The sequence below is a fragment of the Ostrinia nubilalis genome, chromosome 21, assembly GCF_963855985.1.
Source record: "Ostrinia nubilalis chromosome 21, ilOstNubi1.1, whole genome shotgun sequence".
Taxonomy (NCBI): Eukaryota; Metazoa; Arthropoda; class Insecta; order Lepidoptera; family Crambidae; genus Ostrinia; species Ostrinia nubilalis.
In genome coordinates, this window is record NC_087108.1 from 7,246,245 (window position 1) to 7,271,612 (window position 25,368).

Consider the following 25,368-nt stretch of genomic DNA (forward strand, 5'->3'; position numbering starts at 1 on the left):
GATAGGTACGTTTACCGTTTTGCTGTGACAAATTGTAATTTTAAAACAGCATCATTGTATCCTGTAACCTTATTCAAGTTAGACTAGATATTTCGGGGTCATGGCAGTGTCCTGAAAATAACTAGGCTTGTATGAACCTCATTCGTCGTAGTTTTAGAAAAACTTTTGATTTCCACGATCGGAAAGCGTATTGATCATCAATCAGCAAACACAAATCAAACTTTAACTGAACATCCCTTAAGCTTTGTTACGTCTTGTTTGAATAGTGTAATTGGTACTACCGTTCTATTCATGAATAAATAAATATTTAACCATGCCTTTTTTTATTATTCCAGAGGAAGACTGGGCAGAGAGTACAGCGTACCTGATGCACGAAGCGTTCGACCCATCACCGCCAAGAAGGGCAGCCTCCCCTCGCCGCGCCTCACCTCCCCGCCGCACCCTCTCCCCCCGCGGCTACGACAGAACCTCCTACAACGACGACTACAACGATCAATACCGAGACCAGCTCGCGCCCTTCCGAGAAGCCACCTTCGAACGTCGGTTCCGTCACGAGTCCCTAGAACGCGTCAACAAAGAAAAACCAGAGAAATTCATCGATGACTCCACCAACTATAGGAGAAGGTACGTTGCCGAAACCAAACCCTCGAACAGAAGCATGGACAAAGTCGAAGATCGCAGGTTCGGCAAACTCCAGCGAGGAGCCAGCGAAGGCAGCCTCAAGCTCGCCGAAGCCGCACCCAAGGACCGATTCAACGCCGCTAAAGAAAAGTTCATGAATCTAGAAAGGGAACGGTTTAACAAGGAACTGGAACAGCACATGGCGATACGGAGGAGCATGCTCGAGAGGAACAGCCGCTCGACTTCTTCCCCCGAGGAGGAAAGAAGGGACGAGCGGCGGGAGCGTCACAGAGAACTGAGCTCCCGGAGAGAACCTGACCGTTCTCATCGGGATATTGAGCGTTCTCACAGGGAGCCAGAGAGACGCAAAGAGGCCGACCGGATTCGGGATGACTCTAGAGAATTGGGACACAGGGAGATAGAGAGGCTGCCACGAGTAGGAAGAAAACGAGAAGACGTAAAGCGATACGAATACGGGGCTGAAGATTACTTGAACAGAGTAGAGCCTAAGGTTCACAGGGATGACTTTGACAGGGACAGGTACAGAGAGAGAAGGGAGCTGGACCGTCGCATTGACGAGGATGAGATAATTGAGCCAGTCATCGAAGACAGAAGGAGAGACTGGAATGACCGGCAGAGGGCGTTTAGTCGTTCGAGGTTGTTGGACGACCAGCGCCAGTCGTACACTGAAGGAGACCGAGACAGGTATTTTGACAGAGACTACAGAGATTTCCGCGATCTCGCCGACCGACAGCCGACGAAGTTCCGCCATAGTTACGCGGAGCCGATACCCAGAGGTCGCCTCGGGACCGTGCGCCCTTACTAAAATGCCATAATTAGATTTTAACCACTTAAAATTAGCGGCAAAGCTATGAATACCTTGTTCTGTGGACCTCAAGTCTTACTAGTTTTGAATAAGATGCCAGATCAAGGATGAGTCAGTCGACTTCCTAATCACCGATTACGGGCATAATGATAGAATATTCGTATTTCACGAGGCCATTGAAGATTTATTAGTAATCTGGACAAAGTTACGTTTGTACGAGTACCTTATGTAGATGATGTTATGCATGTAACGCTCAAATATTGTATTTATGAATAACTGATTTAAAAGACATTTTGAAAGGTTTGATTCAAGAAGAAGAAGAATTCAAAGATAAATACCAGCTCTATTATAGTCACAATCAATAATATCACAAATATATTATGCCTATTTTGGATTGCAACCTCGATTGATGATTTTCATAAAGTACCTTACTTAAAACAATGAGTGTTACGTTCTGATTTTTAAAAGAGTATAATATTAATTATTATCAAAATTATTGTCATTAAAAAGAGTAGTCATGTAATTAGTATTAATCATAGTAATTACATTAATTTCGTAGTGCCTATCCAATAGATATACATTGCAAATAAAATATATTTATAAATACTCATTGTGGAAAGGTTTATCAATATATTGTAAATATAAATTATACATCACATAAATGAGACTTAAATGATTATGAAGATTGACATAGTGATTATTACGCATTATTATATGTACCTATTTAAGACATGTTGAAAAATAACTTGTTGACAAGATTTAGAAATTAGAAATACGACTTCAATGTATGGATCAATAAAAATATTAATATTAAATGCTATTTAAAGGTTTCCAAACTTTCTGTTTCATTTGTATATGAAAAATCTTATTATATTCATATAAAATTTGTTCGTTCCCTGAAATTGAGATTATCATGAAAATTGTTATAATATGAAAAATAACTTTATGTTGTAGATATACATAAATTATCTAGGTACCAGTGACATTTTATTCAAATCCATCCGTTGTATTCTGTTTGTATAATAGTATCTAATAAAATTACATTTCAATTATTTATTTGTCATTATTATTTACGAGAATATCGATGTTCGTCTTAACGTTAAACCAAAAACTTAGTGGTACTTTTAATTATTACTTATCCATATACAGGATGTTAATTTTAATATGAAAGTACAGCAGTTTAATATTTGATCAGTTAAATCCTTTTCCTAAGGCAACAACTGTTACACTCGAATTGCCACCTTATACAATTACTTAGGTTATTGTCAAGTACAGATTATTTAAAGAAATCATTAAATGTTGAATAATAACTTGACCTATTTAGAAACGTTGACATGGTAGGCCCGAAGGCTTAAGGGTAAAAAAGGACTCTACATTGTAAAAACCATAAATTTTATAAATTGCCGATACATCATATAAAAGTGCATTCTAGGGCACGTTTAGCAGGATTGAACTCAATGTTAGAAACGAGAATGTGCGTTATCCGACTTCAAAAAACTAAGGCATGCGAGTGACATGCCTTATAAAGTGAGCACCAATCGAGCTTACTCTAAACGAATTCAAATTGGCTCATTAGTGCATCTGTGTCGCAAGGTACGTACTAAAGCTTTTGCACATTGGAGAGGACTGAATTTTAGAAGATACATAAAGATAGATAGATATTATTTGGCCATTTGAGAATAACAGAAAGACATACAGGGATCTAGTATAGGTAAATTTCTTTTACTTATCTTTTTACTTAACGTGCTGGTTTTAGTCTAACTCCTTGATATTACCCAATTTAGCCCTTTTTCGTAACCTATAGCTCAAATAAACCAAGTAGCACTTAAAGACAGTTTTATTTTTTTTAAATCACGGACTGAACAAACAGTTAGAGGTAAGATAGCCAGTTCCTCTGTGGTTGAGGTTTCCGGGCAAGGCTCGCTTCCACCTTTCGACCTGATCATCATTTTCCATCAGGTGAGATTCAGGCCAAGAGCTTCTTCGTGAATAAGAAAAAGTAGGTACTTAACGTACAAAAAAGTCCGGAAAAAAACTATTTTGGTATTGAAACTGTTACTGACAGCACTCCAAAGGTTTTTCTTCAAGTAGGTGGGTAATGTGTGTAGACCCTAAACACCGATTGCGGCCGACATTCTGCGCATAGCTGGGCTGCGCGCACGCATTAACGGGCCTTATCCGCGCTAATAGCGGCTTAGCCAAATACATGTAATGAGAACATTGCCAATTAGCAATTGCTAATTATATTTGTGTCCGGCTGATTAAACCTCTGATCTGTGATTGTATTTGCGTATGCATGTTTCTACTTGAATGCGGCCACTTGTCCTTGTATTGATTTTTAAAACGATGATGAGGATGAAACTACAGGTTACGTTTTCATTTTTAACCGACTTCAATAAAAGAGGAGGTTCTATGTTCGGCTGTATGTATTTTTTTTCTCACTATACCCAGCATGAGCAAAAACCTACAATCTAGATTTTCCTATTACCATAAATTATTACCCGTCCGTGTTGCATTTTTTACAATTATGTGGTGTGAATATTACGTCATTTGAGTATAAGTATAGATTAAGTGAAAATATACAGGGTGTTAGGTAAATGGGTATATGAGCCGACACTAGCCCATGTTAACATGGTCATATAAACGGTATGGTGAAGTCAGAAATTTGATATCATCATTTTAATTTTTTTAATTTTCATACAAAATAAATTTTATAAAATCCGATTTGTATGAAAATTAAAATAATTAAAATGCAGATATCAATTTTCTGACTTCACCATACCATTTATATGACCATGTTAACATGGGCTAGTGTCGGCTCATATACCCATTTATCTAACACCCTGTAGAGGTAGAAAAATACAGATCCAACGCTTGAAAAAAAAATTATTGTACCTACCTACCTAATGATTTCCTACTCTAGTACCTACTACATTTTTATGAATATTTTTACTCCAGTCTAGAGGACAGATATACTCAACAACACCCAATTTATTTGACCGTCATCCAGCATGAATTCGGAAAGTTCTCCAGAAATGACCTTTTTATTTTATTGTCCACCCTCTGCTAAAGAATGAACATAACAAATTAGGAAATAAAATACATTATAACTTTATTATATTTATTCCTCAATCAAAAATATTTACAGCGAAATATTGCACACGGCAGGTGAGCCAGCACTTATCATTACAAAATATTGCACCGAGATTGCACAGTTACATTGGTAAGATCAACAAATGCGTAGTAGGTAAGCTAAAATTCTATACTAATATACAAACAATAACTACAAACAACATCAATGATACTATGAAACGATAATGATTTAGTTACCTTATAAGTACATTTGCTATTATAGCAACAACACATTGTTTTATAAATATTTTCTTCCATTTAAAAGGGAATAGGACACATGTTTATTTAGTATTTTAAATATTATACAAATTGAATTTAAACACAAAAATCCATCCAAGTTTTGATCGAAACATTCACTGAGATGAGAATTTGCTGACAAATTTTACAAAGGCGTTGACTATCACTTAAAAAATAGTAACAAACTTCGTAGTCCTTTAACCAATTCACTAAGATAACAAAACAATGCGCTGTATCACCATTTAAAATCGTTTCATAGTAGGTATACCGTAATATGTATGTTATGTAAGACTAATGAGACATTACCTACCTAAATACCTATAACATAGAAGTGACTCAATAAATTGCACCTATGTATAATAAAGGTTATTTTCGACAATAAATAACTACATACATAAGTTAAGTTAAGAACAATCGTTATACTTAAAATCCTTATTTTATAATAAGGTGGTATACGTGTGTTATTGAAATTATACAAGACGATTTCAGGGAAATTATTATTACTAATAACAATTAAATCTCTCAGACATTTTACATGTATTTTGGCAAAAAATATTAATAATTATTATGGTCTACTTGCCTTTATTAAGGTTACGGTAAACAATTTAATAATACATTATTTCTCAATATCAATTCAAAAATAGGTTGAAATTTCAAAATGATTAATCTTTGTAACTTTAATTTTGGCTTCATGAATGTTAATATTTACTTCAACTATCACAAATATTAAGTATAAAAAAGACACAAAATCATCGCTAGACCTTAAATACGATGGTGATCAAATAAAATGTTCTCAAACCCTGCTCGAATGAGACTAACACACCTCGTCTCATTCATAGGTTTATTATGATATTTGCCGATCTTTAACGCACATCTGGACGTCATGAACATGATAAGTACGAAGAATATCCTCAATATTTCGCGTATAATCAATCGATCATCGAGAGGAACGGTCTGTACGTAACTGCACTGTAAGTAATCTAATGAATGTAGTCGATCTGCCAACTTCAAACCTTGGAGAAAGAGGATCTCGTGGGTTTCCCTAAAGAACTCCTCAAGTATTGTGACTCAAAAGTAGTATTGAACTAGTATACAAGACTGCATGCTCGGGTAGGAACGGGTATACCTATAACCAGGATAACTGGTACTGCATGCAGAGAATTACGTTCTGCACCAATAGAAAATCTGGTAAATAAAGTTGTACGTAATAGAAATCTACCAGTGATTGACTTCAGCAAAATTTTTGGCAATCAATGGTGTTTCTTTCTTACTTTCATGGAATAACATCAGTTACTGTTTTCAGATCCTTCATCAGCCTTTGATAAATATGAGAGCACCTTGCTCCTGCAGTGAAGAAGACTTATGCCCGTTTTCACCGTCAATCCCAAATTTTTAAGCGGCTATGGTACGGGACTATTCCCACCTCTCGTTCCCACCACTGCAACTCCTATGTAGCCAGGATCTACAGCTTGACCGCCACAAAAACCCAACCAATAAAGGTCAATTTTGTCCCGGGGGAAAGTTAAACTGTCATTGGACCCGCAACGAAATTAATCAGAAGAACATAGGAGGAGTTCGAAATTAAGGTTCGACTTCCCTCCGTTGCAAAGCGGATGACAGGTGACAAACAAAGCGGCTATGGTAACAAATAACAGGAATTTTGTTTTCATAGACACTTAAAAATTAGGGATTGATGGTGAAAACGGGCATTAGTGACCTATTGATATCTCAAGATTTTCCAGATTTTCAGTTGCTATTAGTTCCAGACTTTCATAAGCCCCATCTACCAGATCTAAGGTAGATACCCCAGTGTGTCTTCAAGACTCGCGTTTCTGCTCAACGGGCGGTGGTCGAACATCCTCGCCAGGGGTGGGGCAGCACGAGGGGGAGAGGGGGGCAAGGGTGGGGGCCGCGACCGTCGCCCACCAGCCAGAGAGCGAACGTCTGTTCTCTGGGACAGCCGTACGTCAGCGAACAGGGCCGCCATTTCAGCAGATTTCTTCACGCTGAGAGCATCGTGGGAGCCCGCTCCCGTACTTCGCACTGAAAGTAAAGAAAAGGAACCAATGTACCTCTAAACATTTTTTTTCTGCAGCAAGCAGTTTTTCTCTATACCTCTGTAACTTGTATGATTCATCAGATTTCAGAAACCTGTACTATGTTGACTTCTACTAACGTGTTTCAAACAAAACTGTTGAAGCGAAATCCTTCAATTATTTTTACCATTTTCATCTTGCCATCTAGCAGATAATAAATGCAGCAGCATAATTATGTTGAGGCAAACAATTTCGTTATGCCTATTCCATGGGAGACAGCATTTTTCACAAGCTTCGTAAGTGGTTCGGCATAAGTTTCTCGCTAAAGGCCTTTATTCATAGAGCATTTTTAGAACGTGTCTCTGTAACAATGTCTACACTGCACTTGAGCAATTTTTCAAACCACATCGTCAAAACCTCTCAGCAGAACTGATCATATGCTTTGAGTAAAGGCCCTAACACAGATCCCTGCGTAAACATTAATAGTTACTCACACACACCTGTAAGCCTCTGCATGTTGCGGCTCCGGGTGTCCCTGGCCTTGTTCTGCAGCAGCAGCTCGTAGTCTAATGCGAGGCTGTCGGAACTGCGCGCGCGCCGGCTGCGCTCCTCGCGGCGTCGGCTGGAGAGGCCGCTGGATCTGGAAGAAGCAAGCGTTCATTAATATTATGTGCTGTGTCTTCATCATCAACATCAGCTCAGGTTCCCGCTGTAGGAGCCCTATCTAGTTTACCAACATTATCACGCCCATATTCACAAACGATGCTTGCTTAAATGAAGCAGCAAATTAAACGCACAGCATTAAATAGAGCTCTGTGATTGGTTCGTGTGTCAGCCTCTGCATCCACGCGCATTGTGAGGCCTCAACGTAATGTTTTTGAATTCGGGTGTCAGTGTGCTTACCATGAGTTTACGTTAGATGTGCTCGCTAGCGACTGCGCAAAAAATTGCATTAAATAGGGATGTTTCCTGGGTCAAAAAGCAAGAGTTTTAATTAGTCCGTCAGTTAACTTATCAAAAAATACTCTACACGTATTTTTCACTTTTTCAAACTAATGAAAATTTAAAGAGATAAAGCGCGCCAAAGTCCATAAGAAGAGGCCCGTGACGTCAATGCTTGCATAGAAGTGCCGCACGTTGTGACGTCGTGCGGAACTTCAACGCACCATAACTATGTAATTACTCGTATTTGTTAGATTGACAAATAAAAATATGTGTCCAATATTTTTTGATATTAAACATGACGGACTAAAAAAATTTTTTTAGGAAACTAGCCTATTGTATGACAGATTGTATAGCGCTCCTAGACCCTAGTGGATACCTATTCCTACTGCCTTTATGCTCGTATTCGTCAAAGGTCCTCTTCATCTGTTCGGCGTAGATCTTTTTCGAGGGGCTCCTCAAGTACTCTAAGCTCTGGGAGGTCTGCATGATGGTCCTCTGAGGCCTGACACAGTAGCACTTTATTACTATACTAGTATCCCCCAAAACATCGTAAGTAGCCTTACCTGTTCCTACTGCCTTTATGTTCGTACTCGTCAAAGGTCCTCTTCATCTGTTCGGCATAGGTCTTCTTTGAGGGGCTCTTCAAGTATTCTAAACTCTGGGAGGTCTGCATGGTGGTCCTTCGAGGGCCGGCGCAGTAGCACTTGTTGCTATCCGCACAGCTCTCGGAGTCGCAGGAGCAGTAGCTGAAGTCGGCGTCGTATACTTCCCTGGAATTGTTGGACATTATACATATTTAGGATGTAGGTTCGATGAATCGTCACAATATTTAAGCATCCTTTGTTTTATGCAAAGAGTCTGGTGGTGACTACGGCTGTAGCAACAAAGCAGAAAAATCAAGCTCTACTTATGTATAGATTTGACGCATGTATTCACAAACATTACTATGAGGTCTCACAGTGCACGTGGACGCACAGGGTGACACACTAACCAATCACAGAGCTGTGCGTTCGATTTGCTGCTTCACTTATGCAAGCATCGTTTGTGAATACGGGCGTGAGTCCCATACCCTAAGTTCCAAATGTAATAAAATTATTTGTTTCAGTTGAAAATTTTATTGCATTTATAGGTACAAAAATATCATCTGTACTTCCTACTTTAGTTTATTTGAAAGCAATTAAATCTAAATTATGATAACAAAAAAGGAAATGTTCAGGAAAAAGTTAGTAGTAATAATAAAACTATCAATAAGTGCCGACTATAAAGACAGGTAACTACTATGGTGGAACATGTTAATGAGGCAATGCTGCTATGAGTTCCCCATTTAGGTCTTATCTAAACCAAGTAATAATTTGCAGTAAAAACCATCGTCAAACATAAACTAAAGAGATCTCAATCGACTCATTTCATATTTAACTAAACACGCACTTTTATTTTGAAACGATACAATTCAAAGATTAAAACACATGACAAAATAAAGTTAAACAAAGCAAGAAAGTACATCCGAAGCGCATCTGATGCGTTTATTGAATTCAATTAGATATTCTCCGGTCTGAGGCACGCGAATGTAAACGAGATGCTCTAGTGAGTTGACGTCACTTAATAAATTGTATCTTTTAGATACTGAAACAATACGCACGAAATCTTTTTATTTATTTAAGAATCAGTTTTGCTGACTTTCGTCTCGTCCAACAAGTGAAGATATCCAATCTCATATGACTCACATTAAAAATACTCGAGACATTTGACAATTAGTTAACACTTGATCAATCAGTTATTTGTCATAGATAGGATGAAATTTATGATGCAGCAGGATCGATATTGCATCTCAGTGAAATTACAAATTCACAGTCAACTGTAAATAATTATAATTTAGTTCAGTTACTCATGAGGCGTCGCGAGCGGCGGACGCGCCACGCTCTAATAACCACCGCGCACATTTCATTTCTACAAGCATCACGTATTATTTTATAATGAACCATAAATAACAATAAACAAGGCAGGAATTCCTTTGGAGATATTGCGACAATTCTGTAAATGAAATTAAAGCCACACACTCATTTCACCAAGATGCGCTTCTATTAGAGCTAAATGAAATGTAAACGTAGACGGATGAAAGTAGAGAAATTTTCGGTGGTAAACAGAAAAAATATTCTTAATTAGCAAGTTACTTGTACGTTGCGCGTTAAAATTGTACTCGTAGTTTGGATACATAGGTACGGCTAAACCTTTGGTTCATCATCATTAAATCTTTGAATACCGTGACCGCCTATTATAGTTAATTAACATCACGTTTTATAACCACTCTCATTATTGACAACGTAACGTAATTAATTTCATCATACACTAACTCATTTAATAGCGAATCATAAATTTTAATTAGATTAAAAAGTAAGTATATTCACCTCGAGCAATCCTTGCAACTTTTGCTTTTACTCAAAAGTCTTGTCTTGGCTGAGTCTCTGTGCTCTTCGACTGCGGAGCAGTAGCATTTGGATTTGCAGTCACCCTTCAGCGAGCAGTAGCAGCGATCGACGCAACTCTCTGATTCGCATTCGGAGCAAGACACATATCCGCTTGAACTGTTTCTGTTCTGGCATCCCAGTCGATTACTCAGAGTCAAGAAATCGGAATCTTCCGACGTCGAAGTCCTTTCTCCTGGTCTCGACACTTTGCCATTACGTTTTGACACCTGCACAATTTTATCTGAGCGCTTCGAACTTCGTTGTCGAGTCCCTGGCCTTTTCGGCGGCGGTACTATAGGCTCTTTCGGTCGAAAATGTCTTAGATCATAACTGGACGTCGACACTGAACTCTCAGATACGGGCTCTTTGTTGTTGTTGATGTTCTGTAGATCGAACGAAGAAAGCTGCTTCTTCATCTCCTTCTTCCGTACATCTTTTCCAAATGGCATTCTGAATACCATCCGAAGACCGTTTGCTCCTTTAAATATCTTTCGTCTCTTATTCTGGAAAACACTGTTTCTTCTTAATATTTTCTTTTTCTGTTTCTTCATGATTGCTTTACTGTGCTGGAATATTTCGTCTTTTGTTAGTGTAACTGCTAATTTTAATAGGAATTCTTTGTATATCGGTTTCAAGTCGTTGAAGGACATTCCTTCTGCGTCTATAATGGCGTTGAGGATCTCATCCATAGAGTGTAAGTTCTCCTGAACTTTGAATTCATTGAAAAGTTCGTTGAACCCTAACGGCGACCCACCTCCTTTCTTACCGTTGTTTCTGCAATTAATATAATTATTTCATTAATTTTATAAGTACGTAATTATTGTATCAGTCAAGGTAAAAAATTCTTGGGCAAGCAATAGATTGGATGTAATGCTGATGATTCGCAAAAAATACCGCGGGTGTTACACTGGATCAGAGGAATGTAGCGGACGCGGTTGCGTTGGCACAATTACTTGCATGCACGATGGCGAAACACTCCACTAAGCGCGTTCCATTCCTCTCTCGTTAGTGAGTTATTTTTGTGATCAGCTCGTAATTATCGAGATGTCAGCGGCCGACATTGGTTAAAAAGGAAATGATGTCGCTCAAGCGTAGAAATGAAATTGACAAGAACTCCGCGCGCTCACAATTGAATTGATACCCGACGACCGTATAGTAGGCAATTATAGAGTGGTAATGCTATAGCGATACGTACCTGTGTCCGATCGACTTGTACCTCGTGAGTCCCCCGGCGTTGAGGAAGCTTCCGGATCGCGGAATGGCTACTTTAGTTAATATGTCCCCAGACTCGTTTAATGATTTCCTCCCACTTTGAGTTCTTCCTAAAGGTTCTTTCGGAGGCTCTGGTGGGGGGTCCGATGGTGGCTTAGAAGGTATAGGTGGTGGTACAGTCGGTGGTCTTTGCAGATTCTTACGTCTCTCTAACTCCCTAAATAATTCAATTTTTTCTGACACCTTACTTCTAACAGAGGATTCGTTACTGCTTTGGGCGTTGTGCATATTTTGAAGCTTATTTATATTGGGGTTCAGAGACTTCTTCCCCATTGACTTTTTAGATCCTTGAGTGTCGCTACCGCTCGTATCATTATGCTTTATCGAGTCTAATTTAGCCTTCACTTCTTCAACTGTGATTCGTTTAATTTCGGCGGGAGGTATAGATGGAGGGGGTGGAAGCTGAGGTAAGCTCTCCGATGAGATCTTTTTAATCCTTTCATGTCTAGACCGTTCGTGAAACGATTCGCTGGCAGAGAAACCATCTGCTCGGTCACTGTCTCCGCTCATGGACGACGTACTTCGCTTCTTACGGGGCGGCCTGACAGGAACATCATTCGGAGAGAGACTACTCGTCACACTCATACAACTTACACCGTTTCGGTTCTTCAGTTTCTTCTTGTCAGTATGGCCTTGTCTACTCATGTGTGACATGAGGGACTTGTATAGCGTGGCTGCTATCACAATAGCGTCTTCCGTCGTCTGACATACAAACCCATGACACTCCAATTGCTTAGCGACGCCGATTTTCCTCATCACAACAGCGAAAAGTGGTGAATGAGAATTTTCGTTGTGGGAGAGGATGTATTTTCTGTCTTGTGATTCTAGAGTTCTAAATAGAGCGTGACGATCGATGTTGTCCGGATCGGTGATGAGGGGAAGGAACGCATAGCCCAAGTCTCCTCCGTCGTCCGAAGGTTGAACGACGAACTTCACAGCGGACCAGACTGCTATTGTAGGAAAAGGATTTAGTTGCTCAAGGTCACCTTTTTCGCCTTTATATCTTACTTTTAATCCACTTTTAGATATTTCTAACCGACCAGTGAGGGTGCATTTATGGCGGAAATTTCTTCTATATGCGAAATACAAATCCTTCAGTGGAGTCTGGAGTCCTGATAGGCTGGTGACTTTATTTTGTAGTGGTGTAGATCCTAGATAGTGAACACTGAACACGTGGACTCCAATGTTTTCCGAAGTAGGCTTGGACTCCCCGGCCATGTCTGCGAACATCCTCTCTATTCGATCCTGGACCGTATTATTAATCTTGTTGATTTTATTCTGACAATAGTCGTCATCATCATCTTCGTATATCGTCGCTTTACTATCTCGAGCGGAACTGACCTGTAATGAAAAAAACAATACTATTCAAACTTATAGTTACAAATTATTTATTAACCACTATTTCTTCAGCATAAAAATCAAATCAAATAGGGCTGGTAACCTAGCGGCTATCGTCGAAGAACGCGCCGATCTTCTGCTTGTAGAGCAAGAGGGAAAACAGCTGGGCCGTGCGTTCATCTTTGTTTATCGTCAAAAGCTAGGTTAAAATAAAAGAAGATGTCTAACCTTGCTGTCCCTCCTTCCCAGTTCAGAAACGGTCATTTGTCCATAGTGCGGCAGGCTGGCGACCGAGCGGGTGTCGTCGAAGAGCGCGTCTATCTTCTGCTTGTACAGCGAGAGGGAAGACACGCTGGGTGCGCGCGATCTGCGCGTCTCATCGTCGCGCGCGCCCAGGCGGAACCCGCTGAGAGGCGCGCTGTCGTTGTCACACGTCACCATCTGGAATGAGAAGGAACCCTAATTCAAGTTGTTGAACGACTTGTCGTGCAGGGAAGGTTGAGGGCACAAGAGCGCGCGGCAGGTCGCCCATGCGTTGGACTGATCAGGTCAAAACCGCACCACTCTGGCAAGAGTGTAGCGTCGAAGAAGAATAAAAAATAAAAATTATTTATTAATTTAATATGTAGGCCCTTTTCAAAGCACTTATAGAGTTATAGTAGACGACCCAAATATAATCGGCCATACCACCACTTATCGGCTGATGCTGAGAAGAAGTGGCGGAAAGAACTCGGTTACCTTCAGTTAATTAGCAAAATGGCAGCTTGTACCTCACTCAATCACTCGTCTACGAAAAGTAAGAATTAAAGTGATGCTGTGACATCTTTTCGTTAAATTAGGTGCTTTTTGGCAATCATAATGTCACTCAATTTCCAAGAAAGGCTGCAAGTACGGGAACAATTACGATGGACTGTGAAGGTAGTCTAATATGCTGTGGTCTGTACCTTTCAGTTCCAATTTCGGATAATAACTGAAATACAAATTAAACCACACTATACTCATTGAAATCGCCTTTTTAAAAACTATTTTTATCGATCACTCACTACACAAAAAGGTGTACTACCTATTTCTGTGCTAAAAATACGAAGTTTTTCTTTTTTACGCAATGCGTTACGCATCTGCGGTGGGGACTATGAGCAGGTTATATAAAATATCTGATTCCTTGATGAGTGGAGAAGGTACCTTTTCATTCTTGTACTTATGTGTAGGATATTATGTGTATTTATTACATACCTATAATATGTATTTAACCGTTACATCTTTGATTAAATAGTGTCTTAAATCCTCTTGTGGTTTACCTAGTACTATTGTCCTCTATACAAGTCCTAGACACTATTGTCCTCTATACAAATAAATAAACGTACTGCAAAACGGTATAAGTACGCACCGAGAAATTAAAGATAAAAATAAATAGTAGATTGACTAAAATGGCACTGCTAAAATAGGCACCTGGGTCTCACTTAGGATCATAAATTATGTGAGTATCGTATTGTGTTACCTGAGATAATTTCTTGGTTGACTGGAAAAATTCCGCACGGATGAAGGTGCGAGCGCAGCTAATCTTTTACAGACCGGTTACCAATAATTATTTTATTTAATTTCATAACAAACAACAGTTACAGCAGCAACTCAATTGGAATGTAGCGACCATTTTTAGATTCTTGAAAAGCGTGATTAAATTCTGCTCTTCCAATAAGAATTCGGTTGTAATTATTCTCAATTCTCGATGAAAATGATCTACACAGCTATCGTGTTGCAGGTGAATATCAAATTAGGCACGAAAATGATTGTGCGCAAGTCATTTTCTTGGCTGGCTGCGCGGGCGCACGCAATACGCACTGCAACTGCTGCAATATTAGTGATTTAGTGCAAACGGATGCACTTATTGACTGTACATGTATTTTAATCAATGATTTGTATTGATTGTCCATTCCAGTGCAATTATATTCATCATCATCATCATCTTTCAGCCATAGGTCGACTGCTGAATATAGACCTACCCCAATGATTTCCAGGTTGGCCGGTTGACAGCTGCCTGCATCTAACGCCTTCCCTTTATGAGGTTATCTGTCCACTTTGTTGGTGTATGCCCACGCAATTGGGACTTATTACCGAAAATTTGGTTCGCTTTTTGGAAATCTCAAATTTTCTCAAGTAATTGAAAAACAAAGATAAAGAAAATTTGAAAACTTATTTTACTTGAGCTCAAGGAAGAGATTAACCATCTGCTTCTTATCTAATATCTTGCATATCCTCATATAATTATGAATAATACCTACATAGTCAAACGTACTATAAGTAATGATGAATTGTACACTAACGTTTTGAAATATTCATTGAAAAATTTTGCAACGTAATAATTAGTGAACAAACGCAATATTTATTGTATAACCTCAAATAAAAACATGTGCAAAACAGAGGACGTAACGTAACCTTGAAACCGCCCTTATTAATAACGAAATAAGAGTGACTTTGGCAATACCACTGTAACTCTTGATGTGCCGTCACCGTACACATTTCATTGTGTATGTACAATTTATGGCAATCAAGTATTACGAATATCATTGGAAATTATACACATGGGATCTTTATGACTTTATATTGTGCTTAATCTTTTATTATTCTGATGGCACTATAAGATAACATAAAACTATCTTTGAAAGAGCGTTTTAAAGCTCTTAAAAGAGCAATATTAAGTAGGCCGTAACGTAGTTTACTACTCTCTGAGATTACGAGAAGACGAGCTGCTTATTGATAATTTGTTATAGCTCCATAATATTTTATTCATTCATTTGTCTATTTAAGTAGAGATACATGAAAGCCACTGAAAGTACGCCAACGAAAGCTCTATAAGTGGATTTGGATTACTTTTTCACGACATATTGGTTAGAAATTGTTGTCATAGATCCATTCCATTTCGGTTTATCAATCACTGCGGTAGCTTATGAAGTTTTGATAAGTGCTAAATTGCTATAGAAATATAGAGTCTTATGTGCTGTCTATACATATAATATGAAAACAGACAAAAGTTCAGTCTACATTGTTTACATAGAAGTACTAAAGGTTTAGCCAAACCAACGCGATCATCCGGCGTGCAGCGATGGCAATCAATGCATTTAAGGTTCGACCAAACCGGCTGAATCTTAAGTCTAGTCGCCATCGCTGGACGCCGGCTGATCGCGTGTGATCGCGTTGGTTTGGCTGAACCTTAAGAAGCCACTAAACAATTGGTCATTAAGACATATTATTACGTCCACGTCTCATCATATACAGCTAGCTGACAATCAATGAAGTACCGATTGTACAAACAGAAAACAAGCAACTTTACTTTGTCTTAAAAACTGAAGACACTCGGACTTTAGAATTAGTAATAAAATGAAAATACTATAGCGTATTTTCTAACAAAGAGTTGTGAAGTTCGTGAATTTTAGTATTGAAGAGACATTTACTGGTGTGTGATACCACAAAATTATACTAGTAAATATACGTCTACTATTCTGTCACGATGTTTCGATAGCTAGTAGCTACTGCCGGTTAAGATGCGCGCCGTGATAAAAACTTATCGATAATTTTAGTAAAATCAGGGCAGGGCCTATACAGGGCAGGGCACCAAGCTGAAGATTAGTTTCTTAACATGTTAAGAGGTTTTTTCTTTCTTTGTAGGATTAGTTCGTTCATTCGTTTCAGCCAAATGACGTACACTGCTGGACAAAGGCTTCCCCCAAGGTTTTCCACAATGCACGGTCCTGCGCTGCCCGCATCCAGGTTCTTCCTTTACAAGATCGTCGGTCCACCTAGTAGGAGGCCTTTGTAGGATAAATAAAATGAATTGAAAGAGTAAAAATCACTCACTTCTCCGCGTGCAAGTGGGCCCTGGGCCCAATAATTATTAGCATCTTGGTCTTATACTTTCTCCCGCTATCCCGAACACCTGAAACAACAAAAACAATATTTTAGACTTGTCACAGCAGTATAAGAGGTGTGGGGAAATTGGAAGATTTAAATACCTATCTACAGATCTACAGACAAGTTTAGTTGAAGACTGTTATAAAAAAACTAGAAATCTAACAAATATTTTTCCTCCTTTTTTGAGCTCTACCTATTCTGTAAGTTACAGGATCTTATCCATTTATGTAACAAGCTGTCACTTAAAATATCCTTTTCAAAGCCAACCCATCAATAAGTAGGCGATCATAAAATACCACAAGGTTCTATCACAGCATATTAAAGGAATGTCTGTCGTATCCTTAAAGGAGATGGATACCGCAAATTGCGCAGGAAACTCCTCAAAATGGATGTCAATGATATTATCAACTCCTGCGTGAAAATAGTAGATAAACTGAGATTACAGCAAAAAGGTGCAGGTACCTATATGGTGGATCAATGTAGAAATGTTCCAAAGCTTTTTCTTATATTTCTTGTATGTTTTCCTAATAAAGAAAATAAAAATAAAAAATTATCTCTTTGATAAATAATTATGTTTATGTTATTACCCTATAATTATTTCCTCATGCAACCTTTCATTCCTTAACCTATTCCCTTTACTTATATTTGCGACCAAAGGTAGTACGTTCTTCTAGAACTGTTATTATTTACTTATTTGTATGTACCACAAGTCATCAGAATTGTTTTATTGTTTTTCGTATTTACACATATCACTTCTCTCACTCAATACACAATCGTTTAACACATAACGTTCATGACGGATTGTTACGTCATCAGTATGGACCCCATCGAGCACGCAACTAATTTTTTAACCGTTTAAAAGGTAGGATAAGAAACGATCTCAACACAATAGCAGCTTATGCTTAAAATACAAATAAATTACACCAAAAACTACTTAAAATTCAACGCTTAGGCAGGCATTAATCTTACGAAATCAGGCGGCTTCGTCACTTACGGGATATAACGTTGTTACACAATACCCAAACGCAAGATACAATAATTACACATAGCAAGAACTCTTGCGTTAACTCGCCGTTAAAACGTAGATAACTATTATATGTTTATTTAATTAACTATGCAAATAGCTGAATAAACAGAGAAAGGGAAAGTGCGTCGAGTGAGCTTCAAATTATACCGAATTGAATGAAAATTGTTGGAGCGTGCCCAAAAGATGCATCCTTTACTATATTGTACAGTTTCATACTATGTATTATAGACATTATAGTAATGGTTGACGTAAATAAACGAATAATCATTTACTTTTATGTATTTCGCAGTAAAATACCAATTAGAAAGGGCTCTCTTAATAGAAAGGTGAGAGATACTGACAGCGTTGTTATTATGAAGAAAGACGTGATTCTGGAATATGTATAAAATGTTATGATAACTATGATAATAAATCAACTTCGGTCAACTTCACGAGTACAGTGTAACAGAGGTATTAACGGAGGGTCGTGTCTGTGACGTCCATAATACACATCGACTGGGTGACTAAACTTGCAACCATGGGGTGGCGAAAAGATAACTCATAGCTCAGAACACAGATGGCGCTGTGCTGATTTGACTCGCGGTTTAATTTGATTTTTTTCAATTAAAGACCTGGATGACACTTTGGCGGCATCGTAAGACTGTAATAGCTAGGCTAGATTATTTTTTCTTATTGTTTATACGAGTAAGTTATTGTTTATAACCAATAAAATTTTTGTAAAGAGATCATTAATGATGATCTCTTGAATTGATTGTACATGTTAAATTCATGTAGGCAGCAACGTGTAAATCGTTAGCCCCGCTCTCTCTGAACGTCAATATGAACAAATTTTAAAAAAATTGTTTTCTTTTATCTTTATCAGGTTTATCAAATTTTTATTTCTCGTTTAAGATAAAACGGTTTTAAATAAATTGTTTTAAGCAGACTCAAAGAGAGCTATGGATTATGTCTCATTAGTTCAGTAGTTACTAGTATACGTAATCATGGCAATAATTAATTTGCCCGGCAAGCGGAAGGTCGTGGGTTCAATTTTCAGTTCGATTTTTTCAAGTTATTTATAATTTTCAAAATAATTAATTTGTTTTGGGCCAAATAATAACGTGTAGGTCCATTTACTAATTTTATATTTGCCCGTGGTTTTTAGGGTTCCGTAGCCAAATGGCAAAAAACGGAACCCTTATAGATTCGTCATGTCTGTCTGTCTGTCCGTCCGTTCGTCCGTCTGTCCGTCACAGCCATTTTTTTCCGAAACTATAAGAGCTTTACTGTTGAAACTTCTGTGAACCGCATTAAGATTTTGATGCAAAAATAAAAAAAAATAATTAAATATTAGGGGCTCCCCATTAGGGTGTCCCATAATTTTCAAAGTTTTAAATTTGTAACGCATAGGTCTTAGTTTTGTTTGTTTGCCTCTAAAACACTCGGAAATAAATTTTTACTTTATTTGGAGTACGATAACCCGTGCCGACTTGCATCGAAACATGTTGCACGGCAGTAGCGGTGCGTATTCATTTGTTCTCAATTAATCATCACGACCAACTTACCAGCTCTGATGAAAGCCTTAAGGAACTCTTGACATCCAATTTCCAAAAGGTATATGAGAGTGTTGACAAATTGATTTCCAAAGCAGCCTTGAGCAAGTTTAGTCAACATCTTTGTTACTTCATGTCAGAAGAAATTGCCGTTTTATCACTCTTTGATGATGAAGGTAATGAACAAACACCGTCAATACTGTAGTAAAAGTACAAAGAGAGAGTATGTATGATTCTGGGAAGATATACATTCCATCTGAAGAAGGTATGATTATTTCTATGGTAAATAGGACTAGTACTAATTTTTTTATCATGTTTTTAATGAATTGATAATAATACTGTCTTATTTATTGTTGCTGGAAACCCATTGAGTGATTTAGTGTCTGTCAAGACTATACATTTATTTTTCCCATTGAAAATTGATAAAAAATTTCCCCTGAGACCCATTTCTAAATGAGATGAAGATGTTGCCTATTTAAAAGCAAAAAATTGCTTTCTTTAAGGGTAGTTAATGATACAGCTGAAAGAGCTATAAAGCTTATGCAAGATTTTCATTGTTCGATCACTGCAAAGGAAGAGAAAAAGCTATTTTTGCTACGCACAGTGTAGCAAAAATCAGGCCAATATTCAGGAGCATGGAAATCTGTATCCAGAATGTAAAAAAGGGACCCAAGGAGGAAAATATATTGTCTGATATCTTCTTTATATAAATATTTTATAAAATTTAAATATTTTAATTGATTAAGCTACATAACCAAAGGGATAAAACCAGCATTTTTCAAAATCTTCAGAGCTCAGTCGGCACGGGTTAATGTTGACGTAGGAAGATGAAATTTTGTATTTAACTATGTCTGAGTAGTACTAAAAGAAATAGAGGGTATGCATTTCAATATCTAAAAAAAATTTATTTTCAGCCATTTATGGGACACCCTACTCCCCATACTTAGAACTGAAACTCAAAAAATTTTTTTTCTTCAAACATATACGTGTGGGGTATCTATGGATAGGTCTTCAAAAATGATATCGAGGTTTCTAAAATATTTTTTTTCTAAACCGAATAGTTTGCGTGACAGACGCTTCTAAAGTGGAAAAAAGTTGGTCCCCCCCCGTAACTTCTAAAATAAGAAAATGAAAAATCTAAAAAAAACATTATGCTGTACATTACTATAAAAACTACCAACGAAAATTGTTTTGAACGAGATCTAGTAAGTAGTTTTTTTTTAATACCTCGTAAATCGTAAACCGCTTATTACCGCGTAATCTTTCTTACAAATAACTTAAATTAAAAAAAAAATAATTGCATAAATCAATGGTACGGAACCCTTTGTGCATGAGTCCGACACGCACTTGGCCGGTTTTATATTATTACGGTCTAGCAGTTAAGGTCAAAAACACTTGATAAATATGAATTTTCAGAAAATGTTTTGGTACCTAGTTGCCGTAAAATATTATTTCAAAAAAAACCTTACACAAAAGTTTTGAATGATGTCGTTGTTTGGCATAAAAAAATCTCGCTGAAAAGGAGTTTCTTTTTTCTTCGGCCAGGAATGTAAGTTTCATACATACAAGACATACAACGTGTAAACTAAGTAATCAAGTTTGTAGGTACATACAGTAACAAAAAGTTACAACGCATCATTCAAATTGTAACAAATACGTGTTGCGAATTTTTTGGCTACTTTGGGATGTAAGCATACTAAGTAGGTACATAACATTTTCTTCTCATAAATATACAACATAAGTAACATAGAAAATCTCTAAACCAATACAAATAGCTATAACCATTACAACTGTCAAAGTGTCAACCATTACGAAAAATTGTTGATAAATTATGTTAATATCATTAAAATAAATTAAATAATAGATAAAATGTTTGACACCCTGCGGTGTGTGGCCGGTTACTTTACTGCCAAAATTCAAAAATATTTTAATAGAAATTGAGCCTCCGCACTTTACATAACGTTTATTCCCGATGTCCCCCACTGTTTGTCCACCACTGGTGGACATCGAGAAAAAAAGTTGCAATGTCCACCAGTGGGGGACAGCGCTACTGAAATCTTCCCGTTGGGCCCTACTGGTGGACACTGAGAAGAAATGAGTTGCTCTGTCCCTCAGCGGTGGACACTGAGAGTCAGTTCGGGTCGGGACAGTTTGGGAACGTTGCTGCAACTCGTTATTTGACTTCCACTGGACATTAATTTTGTCCCCTAGTGTACCCGTGACTTTAAACAATTAGACCCCAATGTCAATCACTTTTATTTTCCAAAGTACCTCAGATGTTTGTCATTGTGTACGAGGGGTCTATCTAGGAATCAGTCGTGACTCGTGATACAGACCACTTTCCTCGCCACCATTATACGTCGGATTATCGCACGAGATCTGCAACGTAATAGGCCCCATAAAATAGTAATTAATACCGTAAAATTGCACATTGTAATTGTTATGTGGAATTATGACTTTCCGCATGCTATTTATTTGTAGTTAGGGATGGTTTAAGGCATCCTATAGGTTTAAAAAACTAACGACCGTTAAGTTACGTCACTTTATTTGGATAGTCTTTTTACTGTTTGGAAATAAGGCCTAGTTAGCTAAATAACCAATAATTTAAAGGCAAATCTTCCCTAACCCTGGGTTGCACCATTAACTATAATATAATAAACGTCAAAGTTTGTAACGGTTAAAGATAATAAGGTGGGGTAAACAGTTTTGGCACTAAAAACTGATTAGTTTTCAAGTTGCAAATATTAATTTTAGCTTTTTTATCCTGTTGCTATACAACATTGTAACAAAAATGGCGAAATCACGTTTTGATAGTACTTCATGAAGATCCTGATCGAAATCTGAGGATTGTTTGTAATTTAATTCACACAATACCACTCATTTCGCAGTCGGGTAAATGCCTACTACTACCTACATAGCTTTGTTACAAACATCTTTAAAACACGGAAATAAAATGAATAAATTAGCCTTCAAATACTAAAATAACTGCCTAAAATATTAATGAACGACAGATCTGGAATATGTGGCATTTGGAGCAGAATATTCATCTTTTATTTTAATTATCATTAACCTGTTAACATTAACTCGAAGATTTACGTATTTCCTTATCTTTTGACATTTTCCAGATTGTAAATCCAAGTTATTTATGAGAACATTTGAACCTAACCTAGCCGGTTCCTAGCATTTTATAAAATTAAATAAAAATTGGAATGTGTGTTTAATGTTCAAATAACGACTTTTTACCAAATAGTATGAAAGTTACAGTTCGCGAGACCTAGCTAGACATAACTTACAACAAAAAAAATGTTGTCTGTTTGTTTATGCCCGTTAATATGCTATACGAGTAAGTACCTACAGAACTAAGGCTTTTATATTTAAGAAAAACAAAATAAGATTCTCTGAAAAAAAAAAATTCAATGAAATTCAGGTGACAGACTATACGTATGCATACGTGCGAAACCGCAGTTATATGCTAGTTTTACATAAACCATCATAAAAAAGAAGATGAACTCGACAATTTTTTAGCTAATAAATATCCGGATGTAAGCAAGAGGCTATGTTCACGCGTTTAGCGATTAGAATTTTGCATAGGTTTTTTTAAAAAAATTGAAATAGTAAACATACCTACTTATATATTAATACTTTAAATTATATAAACAAACATGCTGCTATAGTCACTACTTATGTCAAAATAATGAATTTTATTTATTACATGCAAGAAATCAAACTGATGAGCATGCGTTTGTGTTTTTTAAAGAAATCAATTAAGCATGATTTTCTTTAAAAAATCCTTTTTTGTATTTAATTAGATTGGAACATATAATTTTGGTGAAAATAATGACTATTAGAAAATATAAATTATTTTTCCGCTTACCTAATTAGTGGCAATTTGGATCTAAATTCTTTCAACATAGAATAGAAATTAATTACGAGATCGCAGTGAAAGATGATTGATTGATTTGATGGACATAATATTATATTGTGTATGATATTCTTGCTTCGCTGTGCATGTTGGAGTCTAAGTAAATTACCGGTGACTTTATGTAACAGATAAGTTCCTGACAATCGATCAGTGACTTTTCTGCAAGTTTTACCAAACAGTTGTATGGTGGTGGCATGTATGTACCACTTAACATCAGTACGGCTAGCACGAAAAACTTTCGAGTTCAAATCGTTTGCGTACTCGAATCGCCATCAAAAGATTTAGTAAGAAAACTTCAACAGCGCCCTTGTGAACGTGTCGTAAAGTGAAGTTAGTATGAGATGTGGTTGCACGAAACTTATTTTGAGAATCAAAATTGTCACGTTATCGTCTAATTCGAAGATTGAGTATCGAATTTTATCGAGTACGCAAACGATTCGAAGACGAAAGTTGTTCATGCTAGAGGTACAGGTGCGATTGCACTCGAATACCGATTTTAAATAGACAAAAAGTAAAAACCCGCTACCCTCTACTAACGTGGTAGAGCCTTAACTTAGTCATTAAGTAAATATACTGCGCTAAAACTTAGATAACACTATCAAAAACCGATATCTTTGAATGTAGCGTAAAATTTGCAATAATAAATTAGATGCAATTAATTTATTTAAGGCTTGGTATTTCTGCTAAAGTAGGTATTTCGCGCTGTCAAAATCTGCGCGCGCAATACTTCGCCGAAGACAGCGCGCCAAAGAGCTCTCGCGGCTACACAGTATAGAAATACGCAGTTTAGAAATACGCAGTTGGTTAGGTTGACTTCCTTCCGTTCAAGCGTCACACTCACAGCACTTTCTAATACAAATCATATCCAAGTGATACAAATTAAAACAACTTTCAAAATTTTTGGGAATATATTTTAGAATCGAATAAAAGACTGCCGGAAATTGGCGTCTTTTTTTTTTCGCGCGGCCATCGACCAAACTTTGTTTTTTGATTACAAAATAGTGTAATAAACCAAACTTACTATGACATGTATACCTCTAAACTCGGTCTGAACTGAGTTACGAGCATTAGAAGTTTGATGATTTTCATAATAGATTTGCTTTTTGCGCGCAAGTTTTGTAAGAAATTGCAACAAAATAGTGACATTGCATGTGTGAACAAACAATACCATCCATTAAATGCTCCAGACATCAGTATGCAGCAGAATCAGCTCAATAAAAAAATAGCGCAATATTTTGTTGCAATTTCTTACAAAACTTGCGCGCAAAAAGCAAATCTAGTATGACAAAGTTTGGTCGATGGCCGCGCGAAAAAAAAAAGACGCCACCTTCCATACAAAATCTGGCATTGCCATTTAATATAGAATATAACTGCCAAAGTAAACACGGTTTAAAGAGGCGTGGCGTCACCCGACCTTCCGGAAGTTCCGCGCCGGCTAAAAGAATTTCAAGATTACGTCACCCGACCTATCGGTAGATCCTCGGGAGCTTGAGCGATTGGAAAAGCATTTTATGATCAGTTACTCGTAGTAGCGATTAGAGCTTGGATAATAAATTATACTTGTTGCAATTCACAAAGCTTTGCATGTAGTTAATTACATTAATCAGTACACGCATCAATTTTGTTCAGTCTTTTTGTTTATTAATAAATAAAAATATCATACTAAAATTGCATACATATTTGTTTGTATTGGTCTGGGTGTTTTCTTTCCATAATTTATGTATAACGTATGTACGGGGCTCTGTATCGAAAATCACTATGAGCAATGAGCATCACACACGGTTACCTGGAGTGCATTACCGCAGCAAAATTTTTATAAATGTTGTGCTTTAGAGAGTCGAGAGTATAGCAGATAATTAGTCCATCGTGAGCAGAAATTTGTCCACTAATAGCAAAATTCGTTCAAATTATCGTTTTAAAGTTATTAGGAAAAAACAGATTTTGCTTGGGGTAACGTTTCAAACATTACCCTGGCAATTTTTTTTTTGAAAGTCGTTCTATCCCGGAACCAAATACATGGTATAGATAGCTCTTGTTGCGTAGTAATTTGTCCACGAATAGCAAAATTTGTTCGTGTTCCGGTTCTCAAGTTATTTAGAATTTTGCTGG

At 37.3% G+C, this 25,368-nt stretch overlaps 2 protein-coding genes across 4 annotated transcripts in view; one reads left to right on the plus strand and one right to left on the minus strand.

Annotated features, from left to right (window-relative positions):
* LOC135082232 (nuclear speckle splicing regulatory protein 1-like) overlaps positions 1-2,501 on the plus strand; it is a 30,818-nt gene extending 28,317 nt beyond the window's left edge. For both annotated transcript variants that reach the window (XM_063977002.1, XM_063977001.1), the window contains exon 5: positions 336-2,501. In XM_063977002.1, the coding sequence (XP_063833072.1) occupies positions 336-1,447 (1,112 nt within the window). In that variant the 3' untranslated portion in view covers positions 1,448-2,501. The remainder of the gene's footprint in view (positions 1-335) is intronic.
* A 2,050-nt stretch (positions 2,502-4,551) lies between these two features.
* LOC135082224 (uncharacterized) overlaps positions 4,552-25,368 on the minus strand; it is a 78,411-nt gene continuing 57,594 nt past the window's right edge. Inside the window, exons 2-8 of one of the 2 annotated variants that reach the window (XM_063976991.1) lie at positions 16,725-16,803; positions 13,101-13,313; positions 11,458-12,875; positions 10,203-11,036; positions 8,361-8,567; positions 7,353-7,492; positions 4,552-6,859 (exon numbers count right to left, since the gene is read on the minus strand). In XM_063976991.1, coding sequence (XP_063833061.1) covers positions 6,609-6,859; positions 7,353-7,492; positions 8,361-8,567; positions 10,203-11,036; positions 11,458-12,875; positions 13,101-13,313 — 3,063 coding nt within the window. In that variant the 5' untranslated portion in view covers positions 16,725-16,803 and the 3' untranslated portion in view covers positions 4,552-6,608. Of the gene's footprint in view, positions 6,860-7,346; positions 7,493-8,360; positions 8,568-10,202; positions 11,037-11,457; positions 12,876-13,100; positions 13,314-16,724; positions 16,804-25,368 lie in introns of both variants that reach the window. The other variant, XM_063976990.1, reaches the window with a different exon arrangement.